The sequence below is a fragment of the Gobius niger genome (genome assembly GCF_951799975.1).
Source record: "Gobius niger genome assembly, chromosome: 20".
Classification (NCBI taxonomy): domain Eukaryota; kingdom Metazoa; phylum Chordata; class Actinopteri; order Gobiiformes; family Gobiidae; genus Gobius; species Gobius niger.
The window spans coordinates 1,793,364-1,812,873 of record NC_136871.1 but is presented as its reverse complement, the minus strand read 5'-3'; the positions used below and the strand labels follow the sequence as shown (position 1 = coordinate 1,812,873).

Here is a 19,510-nt window from a genome sequence, read left to right as displayed (position 1 = left end):
TGACAAAAACGTGACAAAAATGTGACAAAAATGTGACAAAAATGCGACAAAAATTCAACAAAAATGTGACAAAAATGCGACAAAAATGCGACAAAAATTCAACAAAAACTCAACAAAAATGTGACAAAAATTCAACAAAAATGTGACAAAAATGTGACAAAAATTCAACAAAAATGTGACAAAAATTCAACAAAAATGTGACAAAAATACTTACAAGCAAAACTACCAATAAATATTTAACAAATACTATTTATTTATTTTTTTCCCCCGGATACAATTACATGTCAACAGAGAATAGCTTTGAACAGCCTTGTAAAGTTAGAAATAAAAATAAAAATAAAAAAAATAAAATAATAAAAAAATATTCTAAAAAAATATCGGCCAACGGTTGTCGTAGACGGTCATCATCAATCCTTAAATATAAGTCATGTTTGCGTGCGTGAAAAAATGAAAGCAAAAATCCGGCTTTTTCAGCAAAATTTGTTGTCACGTCATTTATTTTGAAGGTAACCGGAAGTGCGGACCGTAACCAGGAACTTTCATTTTCATTTCGGTGAAACAGGGTCGAATAATAATACGATATTTGCAATAATCTTACGCCGACATGGCGGGGCTCGAGGTGCTCTACACCCACTGTGCGGACAGTATCTCCTGTGGACATGACGCCGTGGTCTGCTTCGTGCACTGGGAGCTCATAAAAGGGGGATTCAGGTGCATCGGCTCCGGAGATGAGGTGAGGGATGCTAATGCTAACAGCTGCTAATGTTATGAGATGGCAAATATTATCATGCGTAGCGAGTAATGTCATGCAAAGGTGTCGGCGCCATGACGTCCTAGATAACTGATGAAGTAGCGAAAAACATAAATTTACTGTTTTTGATCCTAAAGGAAACTGGTTTGTTAAATAATAGCAACTTTAGGTATCACTTTCTTTTTTTATAGCAACACCATGAATAATCAATTTGAATAGGAAAACTGGCAAGATTAAATGCATTTTTTGAAAAAGACATTATTAACACTAATTCTATGCACAATTTATAGCTTATGTTTTGTGTTTCTGTAATTTGCTCCCTCAGTTCATGCATGTTTGCACTGTTAATAATGATGATAATTATTCTTTTATTGCTTTGCTCTTTTAAAATAAATGATCTAACAGAGCCGTGGGGAGATGTTTTAGTTAGGGGGCGCTGAGGGACAAAATTTACCCCCAAAATACTTTTTCTGTGCATAAATCCTATTTATTAACCTCTTAACTCCCGCCTGAACCGAGAGCATTTTCTCCAGTTCAGCTTTACCCAAATCCTGTAGGCCAGTGTGACGCCTCATTTGAAAGACCTACAAAACTAAATGGATCTTTTTCCTCACGTCAGATTTTTTTTCATCACTTTTTTCGTCTCATTTTTGTCCCATTTTTGTGACTTTTTTGTCATATTATTCGCATTTTTTTGTCAAATTCAAATCACTTTTTTGTCCTTTTTTTCCGCAATTTTTCGTCAAATTTTTCTCACTTTTTTCGTCAAATTTTTGGCCATTTTTGTCATTTTTTTGTCACTTTTTCGTCAAAATTATCGAATTTTTTTGTCCAATTTTTGGCCATTTTTGTCATTTTTTTGTCACTTTTTCGTCAAAATTATCGAATTTTTTTGTCCAATTTTTGGCCATTTTTGTCATTTTTTTGTCACTTTTTCGTCCATTTTTTCTCAATTTTTCGTCAGTGTTTTCTCACTTTTTCCACATTTTCATCCTTGTTTTCGTCTCAGTTTTGTTGCTATTTTCACACCTTTTTTCCAGAAGCTTTTGGACTGGGGGTAAAGCTGGAGAAAATGTGCTCGGTTCAGGTGGGAGTTAAGGGGTTGATATTGCCCGCAGTTCACAAACTATCCACCAGGGGCTGCTGCAGCGCCCTCAGCACCCTGGGTTCCCACGGCCTTGTGATCTAATGCTATACCCTATGTCAGGGGTAGGCAGGTTTGCCTGGTGCAGGGCCGATTATATCTTCAATGTAAAAAAGACCAAGACCTTCCAGTTTTAGCCCAGAGTAAAGCACCACTTTCTACAGTGACAGTGCTGTGCCTCAGTGGTTCCTAAGCTGTTTTGTCTCACAAACCCCTTGAGTTCGTCATTTCTACTCACAGTCAGGGCCGTGGGAAGATGTTTTGGCTGGGGGGTGCTGAGAGACAAGATTGACCCATCCATCCATCCATCCATCATTGCTTACTTCCTATTTATTTAATATTGTCTGTAATGCATAGACAATCCACCAGGGGGTGCTGTAGCGCCCTCAGCACCCTGGGTTCCCACGGCCTTGCTCAAAGTACCCGAAATGCGGAGGTGCAGCCAATAATTTAGAAAATTGAAAAATCTTCGAGATCGGGTGAGGAGCTCAGTTACCCGGGAGGAGCTCGGAGTAGAGTCGCTGCTCCTTCACGTCGAAAGGAGCAGCTGAGATGGCTCGGGCGTCTGTTCCGGATGCCTCCTGGTCGCCTCGGGGTCAGAACAGCTGGAGGAGGTGTGGCCTCGGGGTCAGAACAGCTGGAGGAGGTGTGTGTGGATCGGGAAGTTTGGGCATCTCTGCTGAGACGCTGCCCCCGCGACCCGGCCCCGGATAAAGCGGAAGAAAATGGATGGATGTTAAAATAAAACAGAAGTTCACTCTTTGAAAGTCAAACCTTTTACTGCAAATGATCATTAAAAAGACATTTCCTTTTAAAATAATATTGAAATAGTGCCAGATTTGACTATTTTTTGGATCAGAGATGGTTCCAAATGCCTCCCTGCTAAGTGCTCGGCCCTAGTTGGTAAACACGGCTGTTGTCAATATAATATAAGACCTAGTTAGTTGTTCTGTTTGGAAATATTGGAGTACAGTATTTCTTACATTTTTAGAATAGTTTGAATCTAAAAAATGTTAACTAGTAACTTCTGTATTGCTCTGTCTTTTGAAATCATAATAAGAAAATTATCCATCCATCCATCCATCTTCTTCCACTTTTCCGTTTCCGGGTCGTGGGGGCAGCTGTTGGAGTTGCCCAAATCACATTGCACCTGCCCCTTATGGCTCCTCCTGCAGGTGGTGGGTCCACAGAAGGACGGCCTCACGATTAACTGGGCTTATTGGTCTCTCATAAGGGGCTTCTGAACCGCTCTTTGTCTGACCCGTCACCGAGGACCTGTTTGCCTTGGGAGACCCTACCAGGGGCACGAAGCCCAGACAACAGAGCTCCAGGATCATTCGGACGCTCAAACCCCTCCACCACGTTAAGGTGGCGGTTCCAGGAGGGGATAAGAAAATGAATTCATTTGAAATTTTCATAATAATGATTCTTACCCTGTGCAGCTTGAAGACTGACTGGCCTTTTCTTTGCAAGTTTTGAGCCGGTGACCCAAATAAAAACAGTCACGTCACTAAACTCGCTGCTATTGTAACACACTATTACTTCACTGAGTCCGTTGATTAAAGCTTTGAAAGGCAGCCTTTAAAAAAAGATGTATCAACTGTAGTGATGCACGATAATGCCAATTTGAACCGATAACCGATAACCGATAATTCCGCATGTCCCGATACCGATAACCGATAATGACACCGATAATTATGTATATATATTTGCACTTTATTTTGTGACAAGAACTCAATGTAACAGTTCTGCCCAAAATATATTAACTCCACCAAGCAATATACAAGTGTATGAATATAAATCAAATAATGAGTTTTACTTTGGGTTTGGGTCTCCACCTTTTTCTAAAGCTCTGTTTTTTTACAGTTCCATCATGAGCAGGTCTGTCTCTGTTCATCTGTATCACATCTTATTTAAAAAATAATAATAATAATAATAATATTACTACTACTACTTCATTCCTAGTATTTTTTTTGTTTTGTTGACATACTAATGAATTCTTATTTACAATGCTGGAATATAATCCTGCATTGGGCTCATTTATGCATTTGTGCCTCGTGTGGCAAAAAAAAACCCATAGCTGCGTGGCTCATTTCATCAATGTAAAACTTCTCTCGTTCATAGCGCTTTAATCGCGGGGCTGTCGTGTTTATTTGATCAGAAATGCTAAGATAATACATGGGTGTTCAGGCCCCGCTGTGTTCCAGTAATGCTCACTTACGTGAGCGGGTCCGCGGTTCACATTTCCTCGTCTTTTTCTCATTTTGTTGCGGTGCTAATGTTGAAGTGACTTCGATGTAAAAAGTGTAAAAACTCTTCCTTCACGTGAGCGCCTGCACAGCTGTTTCCCTGGAATACTCGTCGTGTTTTTCTGCTAAAACCGTGCAAAAGTCGGCCGTGGAGAGCGTATATCTGCTGCTGTAAATGTGCTGTCCTGAGTCTGCAGCAGCTCCGGGCTGCAGGACGTGCGGGGCGGCGCCGCCGAGAGAAAGGCAGCGAGCTGGAGCCGCAGATTCAATGTAATTTGAGCTTAAAATTATCGGGCCGAATTATCGGCCGAATTTTTTTTTATCGGGGATGACGCCAAAATGCCGATAAATGCTGATAATTATCGGCGGCCGATATTATCGTGCATCCCTAATCAACTGTAGTGTTGCATAATTCATCGCAAATTCACAATCAAATCAAAGCCAAAAATTGGAACGGTTGCAATACACAAACTGTGTGACCGTCCTGTGTGTAACAACTGGCTTAGTTCTTGTCACTCTTGTCGTGTTTGTCTCGCAATTTATAGTATTTCCTCCTGGACATGTTTAAGACGTACACATGGCTTGAATTTTATCAAACATCACAAATCTAACTGCAATTCTTTACAGAAAAATGTCAATTACACATGTATCCAAAGTTGTGCTGCTTTATTAAACTTAAATCTTTTGGAAAATGTTGCCCGGAATCCACTGTTAACTAGGGCTGCTCGATTATTGAAAAAATAATAATCACGATTATTTTTGTCATAATTGAAATCACGATTATTCAAACGATTATTTGTTGCCTTTAAAAAAATCCATCAAAAAAGTGACAAAAATCCATCAAAAAAATGACCAAAAAATGACAAAAAAACATCAACAAAGTGACAAAAATCCAGCAAAAAAATGACAAAAAAATGACAAAAAAACATCAACAAAGTGACAAAAATCCATCAAAAAAAGACAAAAGTCCAGCAAAAAATGGACAAAAATCCAGCAAAAAAGTGACGAAAATCCAGCAAAAAAAGACAAAATCCAGCAAAAAAAGACGAAAATCCAGCAAAAAAATTGACAAAAAAACATCAACAAAAATGACAAAAAAACATCAACAAAAGACAAAAGTCCAGCAAAAAATGGACAAAAATACAGCAAAAAAAGACAAAATCCAGCAAAAAAAGTGACGAAAATCCATCAAAAAAATGACAAAAAAATGACTAAAAAAATGACAAAAAAACATCAACAAAATGACAAAAATCCATCAAAAAAAGACAAAAGTCCAGCAAAAAAGTGACAACAATCCAAAAATAAATAATTAGAAAAAACAAATGTGGAAAAAAAAATTGAAAAAAAAAAAATTTGAAAAAAAAAAATAAAAAATTGAAAAAAAAAATTATAATCGATTTTTTGCGATTATGCTAATTTTGTAATCGTTTATTGTTGTAATCGAAATCGTAATCGAATTTCGATTAATTGCACAGCCCTAACTCTCTTTCTCTCTCTGTGGCACCAGGCGCGCACCAGTGATAAGAAGTCGGAGCTGCTGCCTTCCGACTGGAGCAGCAACAAAGAGCTGTACACTCTGAGGTACAAGCCGGCCGACAGCGACACGCTCTTCATGCTCAAAGGCATCCCCATCGACGCGGCGCTGCTGTTCAACTTCATGGTGAGGGCTGTGACCACCAGATCAATCGCAGTCTCATCAATACGGCAGCTCGAACGATTGTGATTAACCAACGCTGCAGTTATTTACATCATGTAGAATGTTCTGTGCAAACTACAACATTGCACTTTCAACTAGTGATGGGTTCATGAAATGGTGTCACACTGTGTTGGTAAACTTTAAAGGAACAGGCCACCGTTCTTCCATACTGAGATATGTTCTTACCTGAGCTGTGACGAGTTCTTTAGGACCTGTCTGATCTTCAGTCACGTAAACACAGCACAGACGGCGTTAGCATTTAGCCTCTCCCTCTCTCCTCTATAGCTCCAAAACAGGTCAAGATAGAAGCTACCAAGCTCTTCCACGTTTTCACTATTTAAATATGGAGTAGGGGGAGGAGGAGTTTGCCATCCGCACAGTAAAGTGAAGATTACTGCACTGATTTCGAACTAGTCCTGGTATTATTACGCCTTACAATATAGTTCCCCCTTTTATCCGCTTAGAAAATCCACATTGTTTAATTGTGTGTAATTATACTTTGTAGTGGAACACTTCACGTAACCATATTTGTAGCATCCCAGTCGTAATGATGAAGCGTACAAGTGGATCTTGTGTCTTTTTCCTTCTTTATTTCCATTTAGTACACAGTGACCACCGTGAGAACTAAAAGCAAAACAATTCACAACATAAACATCCATACACAAATAGTAGAAATAGTCCATAAAATGAATCCAAATATTACCTTTTTTCCCCATTCCAACTGGGAGCTAAAAACCATAACCATCAGGTGCCATGTTCCCTTCCCGCAATGACACTCAAATTTAAACACTTCCTTATTCAGCACACAGGATATTGCATCATCAAACAGGAAGTACTTCAAAATAATTAAATTATCATCAAGTCCATTACAATATTTAAATAGGGAAAACGTGGAAGAGCTTGGTAGCTTCTATCTTGACCTGTTTTGGAGCTATAGAGGAGAGAGGGAGAGGCTAAATGCTAACGCCGTCTGCGCTGTGTTTACGTGACTGAAGATCAGACAGGTCCTAAAGAACTCGTCACAGCTCAGGTAAGAACATATCTCAGTATGGAAAAACGCTGGCCTGTTCCTTTTAAAAGATCGCACATTAATGTCCTGCCTTTAGCAGCAGAGCCGCAGGTGACTGAGGCCCCGCCCACTGAGGCCCCGCCCACAGACCCACGTTACACAGACACACAATGACTCTTTTTTCCACATGATCGTGTCGGTGCTTCAGGCGTGTTTATGAGAAGTCACAATAATAAGGTTTGTCCACAAGAGGTCAGTGTTCAAACAGAATGAAACAGCTCAGAGACTTCGAAGCTCCCACACTTTTTTGCTTGAAAAAAGCCTCAAAGTGTTACACGGCTTCACTCGCCCGTCATTATCATTTTGTTATCAGAGCAGGTTCGGCCCGAGTCGAGCGCTTCCATCCCAAATGACAACATGAGCCAGGTGTTGCTCTCGTGGGTGCTGCTGCTCGTCACCAGTCTATATCACACTACAATGATGACAAACCTTCTGTTGGTCTGTAAATGCAGTAAATTAGAATAACTGCCTTGTATAAAATGTCTCTCTCAAAATGGCTGTAGTGAATGTCTTGAAATAGGCCTCTGTCTCTTTAAGAACCTCTGAGCCTTTAGACACGCCCCCTCCACACGCTGTCTGTGGCATCAGTGGGGAGGGGGTTCTGCTGAGGAGCAGTGGTTGGTTACTCGGCTGGTGACCAAAGCTCGGAGGCGTCTCCAGGAGGTGGGGGCGTTCCTAGGAGGACTCAGGCAAACCTATCCCTAAAATGGCCGCCATCAGAGTTTTTTACAGATTACTCAGAAATACGTGAATGTGCCAAGGCAACACTTCAGCCATGTTTTTAATGAGGGAGTGACAGAATAACATGATGGAAAGCTTGAAAAAGTCCATTTTGCACTCGTCATACAACTCAGCCGAGGTGTTGCTTCCTGTGGTTGATCCGTGTGTCGACACCTCGGCTCATTTATACCCGTTGTGTATTTGTCTTTGCAGAACACGAGTAACCAGAAGGTGTTTGACTTGGTCGTGAACATAAGTGACTACATAGTGGCTGAACAGCTGCGGACGTTTGACAGGTTGGTTTTTCATTCTCATTTTCAAATCGCTCTTTAAGGTCGGCTCACACTACACGACTTTTATGCCCGATTTCGCTCTAATTCTCAGTCGTGCCGAGTCTAATCGAGTCGTGTCTCGTCGAAGGCGGTCACACAGAGTCGGGTCGTGTAGTGTGGGGGGTAGAAAGACGCGACTAGACTCCAGTCGTAGGAAATCAAACATGTTTGATTTTTAAGCCCGATTTTGGCCCCCCCGGGGAAACGTGGGTGATTTTACCGACACAAATGTGAATGACAGAGAGATATAAAGACAGAAAAACACCGCCGCGCCTCCTTTTTTCACTTTTCTGTTAAACCAGCGGCACAAACGACTCATTTCATGGCTAACGGCGGCTAGCGGCGGCTAGCCTCCCCGCTAACGGCGGCTAGCCTCCCCGCTAACGGCGGCTAGCCTCCCCGCTAACGGCGGCTAGCCTCCCCGCTAACGGCGGCTAGCCTCCCCGCTAACGGTGGCTAGCCTCCCCGCTGTCTCCTCCATCCTGAGGTCGACGCCCGTCTCCTTTTCTTATTAAATCCATTGAAACACGTCCCGCTTCTTCCTGTCGCCGACTTTTATCTCCATGTGACAGAACTATAGCCCAGTTGAAGCTTGGTAGTAGCAGTAAGCTAGCGCTGCGGTGTTGTGACATTGTTGACACCGTTGACCAATCGGGACACACACGTTATCCCGCGCTCACAAACACAGGCCTGTCTTTGCTGATCTGGGGTCAGTTTTGAAGCCGTAGAGACGACAGACGCGCTGTGTTATAAAACATCAGCTGTTTGTCAGAATCGTGAGTCGCTCTGACGATTCTCAGTCGTTAAGTGTGAACCCCCAGACGTTCTATAATCGCACTGAATCCAGTCGTGTAGTGTGGACCCCCCATTCTATATAAAATCGTTTACGACTAGAAAAGTCGTGTAGTGTGTGCTGAGCTTTAGAAATAATCTGCCCCAGAATCTATGGCTGCAAGTGCTTACACTCCGACTCATTGTATTTTTTTTTTTCATGCATGTGCTGTGATTATGCCTTACTTGTGTATTGTGACAAAGCATTTTACTGTCGTTCTGGTAGAATGATGAGCAATGCTTTATTTTGATCAACTCAGGAATAAAATCCATCGCGAGGCTTGGTTGAATCGCTGACCTGTGTGTTTTTATTTTCACGTTTGCAACAGTGGATTTGCACATACAGTGTAGCCCGGAGTGTTCGACGGCGCGGCTTTTACCCCCTGTGTTTGTCTCCAGTGCCTACAAAGACGTCAGCAGTTTCTCGCAGAAGGTGAGGAGCCAGCTGCTGCCCCCCCCGGAGGCAGCGCCGGGCGGCTCACAGCGGAGGAGCCCCACAGAGACGCAGCGGGACAGAAGGACGCCGGACAGCGACCCCCTCCGCGCCCCCCACAGGCATCCTCCAGGCACTCGGCCACACTGGTGGGTATGAGAGGAGCAGACAGGGGCTCACAGTGACTCTCCAATGAGGCGCAATTTATCACCGATGTGTCTTCATGTCCAGTGACACAACGGGCCCGAGCTTCTGTTTCTGAACGCAGACTGTAGACTGTGCAGACGGAGGGCGCTCTGTGAAATCTGCAGCTTCCCATAGCGATGTCACGCAGCTGTGGCCCCTCCCCAAGCCTTACCTCCTACAGACCGTACCAGACTAGAATATTACAGTCTGGTGTGGCGTGTTTACATCCATGAGTCCCATGTGTGTTCAGTCATACGCACTGACCCTACCAAACAAAACAAATAAATACAAATATTAGGGGTCGATTAATTAATTACAAAGATTTTAATGCACAATTTCCCCTGATTTCCCCCCTGAGCCGGAACCTTTGTATTTGCGTTGTTTCTGGTACCCCCGTATATCTGACGCACATCTGCCCACAACAGCAATGGACGGAGGCGCTTCACTCGGCCTGTTTGGGACTCAGTTTAGTTTTAAAAAACATCCTGATGGGACGATAGACGCTGTACTGCTTTGTGCAGGTTGTGCAAAAACATGTTTGATTTTTAAGCCCGATTTTGGAGAAACGTGGGTGATTTTACCATCCCAAATGTGAATGACAGAGTGATATAAAGACAGAAAAACACCGCCGCGCCTCCTTTTTTCACTTCTCTGTTAAACCAGCGGCACAAACAACTCATTTCATGGCCACACGACACAACAACCACCTTTTCCAGCGACATTTCAACCACGAGCAGAGTTTAGCGGCTCTTACTGAGTTTGGAGACGAACTGTTTAGCTTCACCTCCCCGCTATCGGCAGCTAGCCTCCCCGCTTTCTCCTCCGTCTCCATCCTGAGGTCAACGTCCGTCTCCTTTTCTTATTAAATCCACTGAAACACGTCCCGCTTCTTCCTGTCGCCGACTTTTATCTCCATGTGACAGAACTATAGCCCAGTTGAAGCTTGGTAGTAGCAGTAAGCTAGCGCTGCGGTGTTGTGACATTGTTGACACCGTTGACCAATCGGGACACACACGTTATCCCGCGCTCACAAACACAGGCCTGTCTTTGTGGATTTGGGCTCAGTTTTGAAGCCGTAGAGACGACAGACGCGCTGTGTTATAAAACATCAGCTGTTTGTCAGAATCGTGAGTCGCTCTGACGATTCTCAGTCGTTACGTGTGAACCCCCAGACGTTCCAAAATCCAGTCGTGTAGTGTGAGCTGACCTTAAGTGGTGCTACGTGCATTGAGACACACCTTCCATGATGCTGTTTTTTATTTCCAGTTTCCTGCCGCTCGCACTGTTAGCGCCGCAGTCTCCTCCATTCAATATTTACAGCCCGGGTGAATCGCCTCAGTCATCCTCCCTCACTGTCTCAGTCTGTGACCCGATCTGGAGGTGAAGTCAGCAGTTTATCGACCCGCTGCTGTCGCCAGCCTCCGTGTCCCGAGAGATAACCCCCCCGGGCCGCTGTGAGACAGTGCAAATACACAAAGACAAAGGCTTTTAGCGCTGGGTTTATGTCTCAGTAGCTAAAGCAGAGGAGAGCGTTATGAGACTAAAAGGTCCACTGAAGTTTCATTACTTTCCATTTTAGAGCATAATCTATTTACATTATTTATGATTAACCCGACTTAAAAGGGTTTTACATACAAAACAAAATATATTATCTTTGGGAGTAGAAAAATGAGTGATCATACAACTCTAAAAATAAATGATACAGAAATTGAACGAGTTCATGCAAATACATTTTTAGGAGTGACCATTGATGGTAAACTTGAATGGAAATCGCGTATAAGTAAATTAAAAACAAAATTAGCAAAAACCATTGCTGTAATTGGCAAATTGAAAACTGTACTCGATAAAAAAATCTCTTCTATTATTGTATAACTCCCTCATACTTCCTTACCTAAATTATGGCCTGGAAATATGGGGAAACAATTATAAATCCAATACTCGTCCTATTTTCCTACTACAAAAAAAGGCAATAAGAATCATCACTAAAGCAGATTTCTATGCACCAACGAACCCCGTCTTTGTAGAGCTAAGCCGACTGAAAATCCATGATCTTGTTGATCTAAATACATTAGTAATTGTGTACAAAGCATATAATAATCTTCTCCCTCCTCCAGGAGCTTTTTGAACACAGGAAAAGTCAGTATAACCTCCGAGGAACTGCTATTTTCAAAAAAGCAAAAGCGAAAAAGAATAAAAAGAGTCGTATTTGAGTGTATTTCTGTAAGAGGAGTTAATCTGTGGAAGATCAGTTAAAACTGTCCCAAACAGTCAAAACTTTCAAAAAGTTGTTTAAAGCTTCTAAAATTCAAGAATATATAAGCTTAGGATGAATAAAGTAAGAAAAAAAAAGAAAAAAGAAAAAAAATAATAATAATGATGACATGATTTAGTTTCAACTAATTTAACTTAAAACAAACGTATGTAACATATTTGTTGGAATATTGAAATTTATGTTACTAACTTCAGATACAGGATTATTTCTCTTCTGTTTAACACTTGATATTGTTCATTATTAATGTTTGTGTTTTGTTTTTCTCTGGTGGACGTCTGTAAACTGGGTTAGGGCGTTATAAGTTTTCACTTCAGCCTAAACCCTATTCGGTCGTGTTGTTCACAAAGAATTGGAAATGTTTTTACGTTTAAAGGAATGAATGAACTGACCGAATAAACTACTACTACTACTAAACTACTACTACATTTGCCCTGTACTGTAGTTGGTTGGATGAATTTGTGGTTTGCAGTTGAGAAGCTGCTTTCTGTTCTTCATCACATGTGTTTGTTTCGTGCTCGTGCAGGAGCGATCCCCTGGACCCCCCGTTCGCCGCCGGTGGAGCCGATCTTAATCCGTTCGGGTGAGTTTTTCTTTTTTTTTCCAAACCGTTTGAGATCCGTCACTTTTGTGTTCATGTTTCCTACATCTGGCCCGTCTGCGTAATCCGGGATTTAGAAACGACCATCGACCCAAATGGATTATTGGCCTCGGTCCAGATTAACGTGTCTGTTTAAATGATAGTTTTGTTTTATTTCCCTCTCATATATTTGAAAACTCTGCTTCACGCACACTTTAAAGCCTGTTTATTATATTGAATGGACTTTTATGACTTGTATGTAATGTTGTTTTCTTCTCAAAACCACTTGTGTTCCAATTTCAAGTTGATTTTTCTTTTTTTTTTATAATTTATTTTTTTATTGATATTTTCTTTATCAGGGCGTCACATACAAGTCACCAATTGAAGTGCAGAACACAAAAAAACACACAAAACCTATTTTTAGTTTACAAAAAAAAGCCATGAGGAAAGTCAATCATTCTCCGTATAATGAACCAACAAACGCAATATTCTGCAAATTTAAAGCAATTAAATTCTGTGATCTGGTCAGTCTGAACCGCTGTGTTTATGTACGAAGTCCACAGGAAAATACTGCCTGGAAATATACTTTGTCTGTTTGCAAACAGGGACCAGAAATATAACCTGAGAGAAAACATGTTTAAAAAACAAATGGTCCAAACTAACTTTAAAATGAACCATCTCGGTCAAAGGGTTCGACTTGTGGAACGATCTCAACGACGATCTTAAAAGAAGCAATTCCATTCATTATTTCAAAACAGTTTAAAACCTTAATTTTTGAGAAATATACAAGAAATGCTTTAGAAAATGTGGTTAAGTTAAGCTCATGCATCACTGTTGGAACAGAGAAACAAACAAGCATTTGTATTTACAAATTACCATATTATTATTTTAGTAAAGAAGAAAAAATATGTGTACTGTATATGTGTGTATGTATAAGTATATTTATAATATATTGTATACATTTGTTTTTTGTAACGTCTTTGATGGTAGATGTTGTTTTGTTGTTTTGTAAACAGGGATAAATAAGCCACGGCTTCAGCTCCACCTTTTCGGTTTCCCGCCTCGTCTGTGATGAATTTGCAGAACATACTGTACTTTTTGTTTTATGTTTTTGTAACCGAATAAACATTCATTCATTCACAAAACGACAACAGAGGTGTCAAAAATGTGCGACAAAAATGCAAAAAAAAAGAAGAAAAAAAAGAAAAAAGAAATAAGAATTAAACATTTTTAAGGAAGATAAAAAGATGGACAATAAAAAATGTCCCAAAAAAAAGAGGTCAAGGAAAACAAAAAAAACGAACCTAACCAAAACCAAAACCAAAAAAAACAAAGAAACAAAAAGAAACACACACATAAAACAAAAGTAATAATAAAAAAAACAGAAAAAAATAATTATATCAAAACATCACCTTTGTAAATGTCCATATTTGCCAAAACATATCTGGTTTCTCATTCATCTCAAAAGTTAACTTTTCTAAAGGGATAATCGAGGATATCTGAGCCAACCACATGTCCATTGTAGGTGTTTGAGATGATGAGCATTTTAGAAGAACACATTTTCTTATTAACAAAGATTGGGTAGCCCTATCAAAGAGATGTTCAAGTTGATTTTTCGATATGTTTTGGGTTTTGCATTGAGGGTTCCAGCAGGGTCTCAAGTCTTAAATTTGATTTGTAAACTTAAGACCTTTTAAAAGCTAGATAGATTGGAATAATGATGTATCATAATTGATAGAAATAAGTGTGATATCCGCTTTGTTAGAGAATTAACCATGGTGTTGGAGAGGATGGATGGGGAACAGGCAGCAGTCTGGATGTCTACAAGAGAAGTTTATCTACCATCAGTGCAGGACCTGAGAGACATGAACTCGAGACATTGCGCTGGTCCTTCCATTCAAGTCAGTCTATGCTTCCATAGAAGAGGGATAAACACCCTCTCATAGGGCTTTTCCACCAAGGTGCTGGTTCTGAGCTGGTTCAGAGCTGGTTCTGGTGCCGGGTTGGTTCCAGACTGACTTGGTTTCCCACCAAAATGAGAGCTTTGCCTAATGTCATAACAAGTAACATCTTACTACAGCCACTTCTGGTTATAAAATACAGAAAAATAAGTGTATGTTTCAGTCACAGCAGCCGTTAACATTGTGATTTCTTCTTTCTAACTCTTGTTTCAGCTAAAGAGCATAAAGCAAAACAACAGTTTCCTCCGCAGAGACTGTTTTGGCGTCTCCAGGAAGTTCTAAGCACAAACTAACTAATATTGATTGTTTGTTGGAGGAGAGAGCCACGCCCCCAGCCGCTGACATCACTGGGGCTCCTTTCTTGGTCCAGCTTTTAATTGGTTCCCGACCGGCACCAGATTTTGGAACCAAGAGCCAGCGTTTTTTCAGTGGGAAACGAAAGAACCGGTTCTGAAACTGGAACTGGCCCAGAACCAGCACCGGCACCAGCCTGGTGGAAAAGGGCTAACAGAGCGTCATACTTATTTCCATAACCAGTTGTTTCATGACATTTTTAAACTCTGTATAGTCCCTTTAAAGTCTATCTTAATTTGTCCAATCGATGGACTGTATGTTCAGTAAATCCTCACCTTCTCCCTCTCTCTCCTGTGGGGTGTAGGTCCCGCGGTGGTGGGGGTATGATAGTGGACCCTCTCCGGTCGGGATATCCCCGCTCAGGCTTCGACCCCTCCAGCGGGATCCCGGACATCCTCCCTCCTGGCGCCGTTCCCCCAGGCGCTCGCTTCGACCCGTTCGGACCCATCCCGCGACACAGACCGGGGTGAGGCAGCAGCACTTTTTTTATTCACTACTTACCGCTCAGATGCTGTTAAGGCGAGACACTTTAGGTGAAAGTATTGATGTTTCCCGCAGTGGTGGAAGTGGAGATTTGTATCTGTTTTCCTCCCTTTACATCTTAGTTTTCATGTCAGATATAAAAATGATGATGTTTATTTGATGATGTTTTGTCTGCGAGGTGGGGGCGACCCGGACGTAGAAAGGCCGTCTTTCCCGCGGGTTTTCATTCATAAATATTGACAGATTTGACATCCACGTGTCCTGCTAAGGGGCCCCGTGATGACGCTTTCACCCAAATATGGTGTTTTTCCTCCTCAAAAAATTGATTAAAAAAATGACGAAAAAATTACAAAATATTGACAAAAAAAGACAAAATGTGACAAAAATGTGATAAAAAAATTGACGTAAAAAATAGAAAAAATGACCAAAAAATGAGATAGAAAATTGGCAAAAAAATTAAAAAAAAAAGATAAAAAATTGACACAAAAAATAAAAAAAATGGACAAAAAATGACAAAAAATTGATTAAAAAAACGACGAAAAAATGACAAAAAATGACCCAAAAAATGACCAAAAAAATGACAAAATGTGACAAAAATGTGATGAAAAATTGAAGAAAAAAATACAAAAAATGACCAAAAAATTAGACAGAAAATTGGCAAAAAAATGAAAAAAAAAATGATAAAAAATTGACAAAAAACAGACAAAATTTGATTAAAAAATGACAAAAAAATGACAAAAAAATTAACAAAATGTGACAAAGATGTGATAAAAAAAATTGACGAAAAAAATACAAAAAATGACCCAAAAAATGAGATAAAAATTTGACCAAAAAAAATGTCAAAATTTGATTTAAAAAATGACGAAAAAATGACAAAAAAAATGACAAAAATGTGATAAAAATTTGACACAAAAAATACAAAAAATTGACAAAAAATGAAAAAAAATGTGACAAAAAATAACATTAAAAAATGACAGAAAAGTCACAAAAATGAGTTACATCCACGTGTCCTGCTAAGGGGCCCCGTGATGACGCTTTCACCCAAATATGGTGTTTTTCCTCCTACGAGACGCTGGAGCGGAAAAGTGGAAGAACGGGCCGAGCATGCGCACTCGCTACAAAACTTCAGGGCTGGTTTTCTCTGAATGAGAGAAGCCGCACTCGGGCAGAGCCTGAGCCCTTATAGAAGCTCCCACAGACTCCACACTTTACAGGCTGAGACACAACAACATTCTGAAGGTTTTTTCAGAGGGATTTTTTAATATCTAATTCCTAGCCTGATTTATTCAGCTTTGAAACCAAAAAAACAGGCGGGATTTGAGTTTTTACAGATTTTTTCACTGATGATTAGTTTATTGAAAAACTAAACAAAATATCCAAAATCCCCTCTGAAAAAATCTTAGTCACTAATATGTCAATAAAATAAAACCATAACATTTCATCTGGCTCAATTCATTATTTTGATTTCGTTGCCCAAAATATAGGCAATGTTGGCCATTTTAATGCTCAAAATGCCTTATTTTTTTGTGAAAACATAAAATAACTAGGGCAGCAACTAACGATTATCTTGGTAATCGATTACTCTACCGATTATTTTTACGATTAATCGATTAATCGCTTGGCTGTGAATGGTATATGAACATTTTATTTTTGCATTTTTTTTTAATCACATAAAGCTAAAGTGGCATCATTTGAGGACGTGTCGATGGAGTAAACTTAACGTGAGTGTTTTTGGAGGCTCGTTCTGCTGATTCTGCTTTATGATTGGATGAGAAACAGACAGATATTTATGAAATTCTCAATGTACAAAACACTAAAGACCCTAACCTAGAAAAACAAAGTAGGTTTCCATCAAAAAAAAAAAAAAATGTTCACGTAATATGCGCTTTTTAAGTCTGTGTTTACAAGAAAACGATTAATCGATTAGTAAAATAGTTGACAACTATTTCAATAATCGATTAGTTGTTTCAGCCCTAAAAATAACAGAAAAAATTCAACACATTTTTTCCTCATATTTATATCTGTGATGTTCAGCAAAAGTTTCAAATTGACGTCTCTACATTTATTTATTTTCCCTATTCACCTGCAGCGTCTCGCCTTAAGGGAGACACTACCCGCAAAACTCAATTTTTTCAGTTTTCAGGTTTTGGGCCATATTGGTCTCTGAACATACAAGCTTTCACCCGGAAACAGAAAATATGCCTAATCTTCACAATAACATGTTTAAATATTGCGCTGATTCAATGTTCCCCCATAGACTTATATGGGAGAACACAATTTCAAGGGCCTTTTTCTCAAAACTCATTTTTCTGTCATTGTGGCGACACTATGTCCACGTCAGTCGGACCTAAAGACTTCAAATTTTCCAGCCTCGGACTGAACAATATTTGGAAGATTTTTTCAGAGGGATTTTTTATTCTTTAATCCCTTAAGCCCCATTTATTGAGTTTGAATGTAAAAAAATGAGGCGAAAATTACATTTTTACAAAATTTTCCACTAAAAAACAGCTTATTTTAAAACTAAACAAGAAATCCAAAATCCCCTCTGAGAAAGTCTTGGTAAATCATTCATCAATGAAATGAAACCATAACTTTGAATGTAGCTCGAACCATTATTCAGATTTCGTCGCCGAAAAGATGGGAAATTTGGGGCATTTTAGGCATAAAACACCTTGTTCTTATATGAAAAGATAAAATGACAGAAAACTTGCAATGTATTTTTTCCTCACATTTACACCAGTGATCGACAGCAACAGTTTCAAATTGATATCTGTAAATATACATTTTTTCCCTGTTCACCTGCAGCGTCTCGCCTTAAAATAAAACGTCTTCTTCGTGTCTCTCTCCAGACCCGACCCGGACCACATGCCTCCCCCGGGCTACGACGACATGTTCATGTAGAAGTCGGCTCCTCGGCGCATCCTTCCGCCTCCGTTCGGGAACGCGGCGGACATTTTGACTCGGCAAACGCACGCGCGCCGTTTGTACGAGTTTGCATCCGTGTAAATAAATAAAAACGACATCATCAACTGTCGTTCGTCACAAAGACAAATCTACCCGATGCCAAATTCAGATTTTTGTAAGTTGATATTTTGTTCCTTTTCAGACATTCGTTGTTTTGAGAAGAAAAGGTCAAACAGCATTGAAACGTTTAGAGTCCATTATTTATTATTGTCGCAAATTCAGTTTTGTTACAGAATAAGCCTGATTAATAATTTCCAAGTCGAAATATTTAATAAAAAAAATAATGAAAACTTTGTGTCTCTCTCTCTCTCTTTTTTTCCTCTGTTGAGATTAAATAAACACTTGGAGCCAGTTTGTGTGTGATATTTTGTGGACAGAGAGGTTTGAATAAAAATCATCCATAAATATTCTATTGTGCAGCCTCGAAAGTCATTAAAAAACATTTAATTAGATTCAAACTGGCATTACATCTGAATTTATTGGAAAATTATTAGATTGCTTGACTGTTTCTACTGCATAAGTTTGTAGATGATACAAAAATTAAAGTCTGAGACAAATACAGCAGCAGGATTTGTCTGAAATTCTTTGCTGAAAGTTGTATTTTTCCTCTGTTTGATGGTATATTTGTAGATCAAATTAAAATATGCATGTTTTTTTGTTTGTTAAACATCTAGTATTTGAGCAATCAAAGGCCTTAAAGAGGGCGTGTTCTGCTTTTGTCAGTCCCATAGCACCAGTCTATATCACACTACAATGATGACAAACCTTCTGTTGGTCTGTAAATGCAGTAAATTTTGTATTTTTTTATGCTTTTTGTAGTGTTTTGTAATTGTCTGTCTCGGGGACTGCAGATGGAGCTAAAGTCTGGTACAAAGCATCTTTTCATCTGCTGATTAATGCTCCTGTACATGTCCCTGTCAAATAAATAAAATAAACTAATTAGAATAACTGCCTTGTATAAAATGTCTCTCTCAAAATGGCTGTAGTGAATGTCTTGAAATAGGCCTCTGTCTCTTTAAGAACCTCTGGGCCTTTAGACACGCTGTCTGTGGCATAGAGGTTAGATTTTTGGCCCGAGCCCGACCCGACATTCGGGCCGGGCTCGGGCCGAGATTTCCCGCATGAGAGTCGGGCTCGGGTTGGGTCGGGCTCAAGTTTTTTTTTTTTTTTTTTTTTTAATTAATGGTATTATAATCTCTAATAAAAATCTATGCAATAGGCGGAGTCTATTGGATACAAAATGTGGCAATATAAAATAGATGAGTCCGGGAGGGAGGTGGTGCAGGTGCGGGGGGCGGGCGCACGTGCTGCTGTGTTGTCACGTTTAAGCAGCAGGTCAGACTGTGATACCGGCGCCACACAGAGAACATCACTCTTCAGTCTTTCTCTCAGGACAGCGTTTCATAAACAGCGGATAAATAAGCAGTTTGGTTCCTGTTACTGCGTAAAAAGTAGCTTTTGTAGAGCGCCATGTTTATGAAACATAAA

General features: G+C 40.0%; 1 protein-coding gene across 1 annotated transcript; it reads left to right on the top strand.

Annotated features, from left to right (window-relative positions):
* Positions 1-540: 540 nt before the first annotated feature.
* psmf1 (proteasome inhibitor subunit 1) lies at positions 541-18,150 on the top strand. Its single transcript, XM_079579340.1, has 7 exons — positions 541-733; positions 5,652-5,804; positions 7,843-7,925; positions 9,192-9,374; positions 12,207-12,263; positions 14,880-15,041; positions 17,908-18,150. The coding sequence occupies exons 1-7, from the start codon at positions 605-607 to the stop codon at positions 17,957-17,959; spliced, it is 819 nt and encodes a 272-aa protein (XP_079435466.1). The 5' UTR covers positions 541-604; the 3' UTR covers positions 17,960-18,150.
* Positions 18,151-19,510: the final 1,360 nt, after the last annotated feature.

Bases quoted from the DNA above. Each gene is read 5' to 3' on its own strand.
- psmf1 (XM_079579340.1), top strand. From the start codon at position 605: ATGGCGGGGCTCGAGGTGCTCTACACCCACTGTGCGGACAGTATCTCC. The intron at 734-5,651 runs GTGAGGGATGCT...CTGTGGCACCAG, and splicing joins GCATCGGCTCCGGAGATGAG to GCGCGCACCAGTGATAAGAA. The intron at 15,042-17,907 runs GTGAGGCAGCAG...GTCTCTCTCCAG, and splicing joins ATCCCGCGACACAGACCGGG to ACCCGACCCGGACCACATGC.